General features: G+C 42.4%; 2 protein-coding genes across 2 annotated transcripts; both read right to left on the bottom strand.

The window, feature by feature from the left end:
- On the bottom strand, window positions 1-929 carry LOC104827176 (protein RALF-like 34). The gene has a single exon (XM_010560286.2). The coding sequence runs from the start codon at window positions 614-616 to the stop codon at window positions 248-250; it is 369 nt and encodes a 122-aa protein (XP_010558588.1). The 5' UTR covers window positions 617-929; the 3' UTR covers window positions 1-247.
- A 499-nt stretch (window positions 930-1,428) lies between these two features.
- LOC104827166 (transcription factor HEC1) lies at window positions 1,429-2,730 on the bottom strand. The gene has a single exon (XM_010560275.1). It carries the CDS (start codon window positions 2,450-2,452, stop codon window positions 1,661-1,663), a length of 792 nt encoding a protein of 263 aa, XP_010558577.1. The 5' UTR covers window positions 2,453-2,730; the 3' UTR covers window positions 1,429-1,660.
- Window positions 2,731-3,393: the final 663 nt, after the last annotated feature.

Here is a 3,393-nt window from a genome sequence, read left to right as displayed (position 1 = left end):
TAGAGCGAATATTAGTCCAATACATGTGATCCAGATTTAAATTCAAATCAGAGCACAAAAATAATATAAAAGACACCGACATGGTGGAGACATGATACATGACATGACATGACATGACAAGCTACAAGACAATAGCTCCGCTGATAATCTCGGAATTAACAAAAAATTAACAAACCTAATCACGATTAACGACATAATTCACTAGTGGCAACACGGAAATTTCCTTCGCAGTCATAGTATTCGTCTTCTATCTCCTGCACCTGGTGATCATGGAACAGCCTCGGCTGTACGGATGGACCGGACCTCTGGCTCTGTAACAGTTGTGGGTGTAGTAAGATCGCCCTGATCTCGGAGGGCACGGGATCCGATTCGCCGAAAGCGCACCGTACGAGATGTAGTACCTCTTCCGCTGCCAGAACAGCGACCGCCGATCTCCTTCTCCGTCGTATCCCTCCGCCTCTCCGTCTCCGACGAAGTCACCTTCCCAGCCGATCCCGTCAGCGAGGAGAACAAGGGAGGGGTTGTCGGAGAAGGATTCGGATCCGGGGAGGGAAATGAGGGCGAGAGAGAGGAGTAGGAGAGAGAGGAAGAGAAGCTTCTGAGACGGAGCTGCCATGGCGGAAAGACTGAGGACGAAGAAGAAGATGAGATGAAGAAATGAGAGTCACAGCTGTGCAGAAGAAGAGTGTGAGTGCAGTGCCTTTCTGGTTTCAATCAATGCGCCATTTAAGGCCATCTTCGAGTTGCCTCCTCCTTGTTGGTAAGGGTGATGGGTTTATCCGCTGAGGTGTGGTGTATGGTAAGGGATGTACGTTTGATGCGCTTTAAACCGTTCGATCTCTTCCATTTTAATGGGCCTCCCTTTTTAAGGCCCATATGTTTGGTTCATTTAAGCCTTGTAGAGGTTTTTTCTGTAATGATATTAACAGCTCCTATTGGGCCTAATGTTATGATAAATATAATGGGCCTTATGGACCTATCAAAAGTTATAATTTTTTTTTGTCTATATATACGAATAAATCATTTACCAACTATTAGGGCTAAGCGATTCGACACAATTTTATGATAAGCATACTAAATTTAAAAATATGTGAAAGAGTTAAACAGCAAAGGAAATCATATTGTTTTGTTGTACTGTCTCCCTCCGGTCTGACCACTACATATTTACAATTGTTACTAAGAACGTTGGATTTAAAGTTTAAACATTGGAAATATTTACAAGTAATGATATAGTTATATATATATATATATAGATATAACCTATATATCTATGTATTCTACATGAAATCTAGTTGCATCTCAACTTGTCTTCACAAAACATAATTTCCATGCAACAAGAACGAAACACATGCGATATAGGAGATTCATAACGTAGTGTTGTATGTATGAATTATAAGCATGAAAAACAAGGCCCTTTCTGTATAGAAATCATTAAATTAGAGACGATATGATAGATCTTCACAAATCATTGAGTTACATATCCCCTTCCCTTATTTGTCCCCTTCATCTAAAGAGTTAAATTACATACGGAGTCGAAACTAAACCCATCACAAACATGGTCGGATCACTACAATGAGAAAAAGAGAAATCGAATGTCTCACAATTTCATTTTTAATTTTCCCTCACTAGACTCAAACATTATAATATATCATAATAAAGATCACCTAAGTATCTGTGCATTGCCCACCATCTGATGAGACCCCATTGCCCCACAACCCTTCACCACCATCCCACCACCGTATCCTCCACCCATTCCGGCGATAGCCACCGCCGGAGCCCCCGTAACTCCGCCGCCACCCATCACCACCCTTCCGCCGCCGTTGGCAACTGCCTGTTCCTCCAGAGACTGCACCTGTTTCTTCAAGAACTTCACATAATGAATGGCTTCGTCGAGCATAGATGCAGTATCCATCTTCGTCCCTCCTGGGACAAGCCGCTGCAGAATGCGGATCCTCTCGCTTATCCTCTCCCTCCGGTGACGAGCCGCGACGCTTTGTGGGTCCTTGGAGATCCTCACGTTCCTCCTCTTCGGTGGCTTTATTGACTCAGGGTCGATATGTATCGGTTGCATCACCGCGATCCTGAAGATCATCTCCCTCATCGCAGCCATGTTGCTGCTGTTATTGTTGCTGTTGCTGTTACCATTTGAGCCTCTCTTGTCGAGAAACATTGAAGGGTACGTGTTGGGGGATATGGCCGGGAGAGAGGAGGTGGATGGAGCGGTGAGCAACCCGGTCCCGTATCTGAAACCGGGTTCTTGGGTCATCGGGTCGGACTGGATCTGGGTTGGGTTGAAGAATAACTGGTGGGAGTTGGAGTTGGAGAGCATGAGGTTGGTTTGGTCGGAAGGGAAAAATGGTGGAGGTCCGTTATGGGAGCTAGGGTTAGTGTTACAGAAATCGGGGAGCTTCTCCATCTGCTGCATCATCAAGTTCATTATGTCAGAATCCATGCTCTTTTCTCACAGATTACAGGAAGAGAAAAAATGGGGCCGGATCGGTATGTGGGTTAGGGTTTGTTTCCCCCTCTTTTTCTTGTTTTCTTGCTTTATGTGCCGAGGGATGGATATGGAGATGTTGCTGAACTAAGCTGAGCAAAGGTATGGGGATAGAACGGAAAGGAAGAAGAAGAGCAGATCTTTTATACGTAAAACTAGGGTTTCTTTTGTATATGTGTTTGAGTTTCAGAGAAGATGATGAGAGAGAGAGAGAGAGAGATGCCACTGGTACTGCCAATCAGAACTCCGGCAATATAACAGGAATTGGAAGGATTTATATAGCAACTTGTGGCCCATACTCTGTATATATTGGAATTATATATATATATATATATATACACACACACATTAATATCTATAAGGAATTCCATCTAATTAAGGTATTCCCTCGCCCTTTTTTCGCTCGAAGAAACGCAAACATATTTGTATTTGCCAGTTTTTAATATATGTATATGATGATGCGTTTGAAGAAGTTTTATTACTATTTTTGTGTAAGAAGACTACGATATGTTAACTGTGATGATGTTTTTTTTTATAAATCTTTTAGTAATAATTGTTATTCATATTCCCTCGAATAGAATTTAAGTTGACATTTATAAATTGTTATTCGTATATCATCGTATAATATCCCATTGAGATCATATATATCTCAAGGCAGAGAATATAAGAATTGCTACATGTAGTATAAAATACATTCAAATAAAATGGGAGAAAATGCCAAAAGGAAGATGAGAAATTCAACATTTATGAGGAGTGATGGTGACCGTCGATCACGCAGGGATTGACCGTCTGATTATCGAGATCTAGTTTTGGGAGACACGTGTAACGGATCGAGAGGTGTGGGACCCATGAGTCGTGAACGGGACGCTTCGCGACAAAACAAGGTGCATGAACCG

This window comes from Tarenaya hassleriana, unplaced genomic scaffold (genome assembly GCF_000463585.1).
Source record: "Tarenaya hassleriana unplaced genomic scaffold, ASM46358v1 Cleome10, whole genome shotgun sequence".
Taxonomy (NCBI): Eukaryota; Viridiplantae; Streptophyta; class Magnoliopsida; order Brassicales; family Cleomaceae; genus Tarenaya; species Tarenaya hassleriana.
Note: the sequence above shows the minus strand (reverse complement) of the source record. Positions and strands in the feature narration are given on the sequence as shown.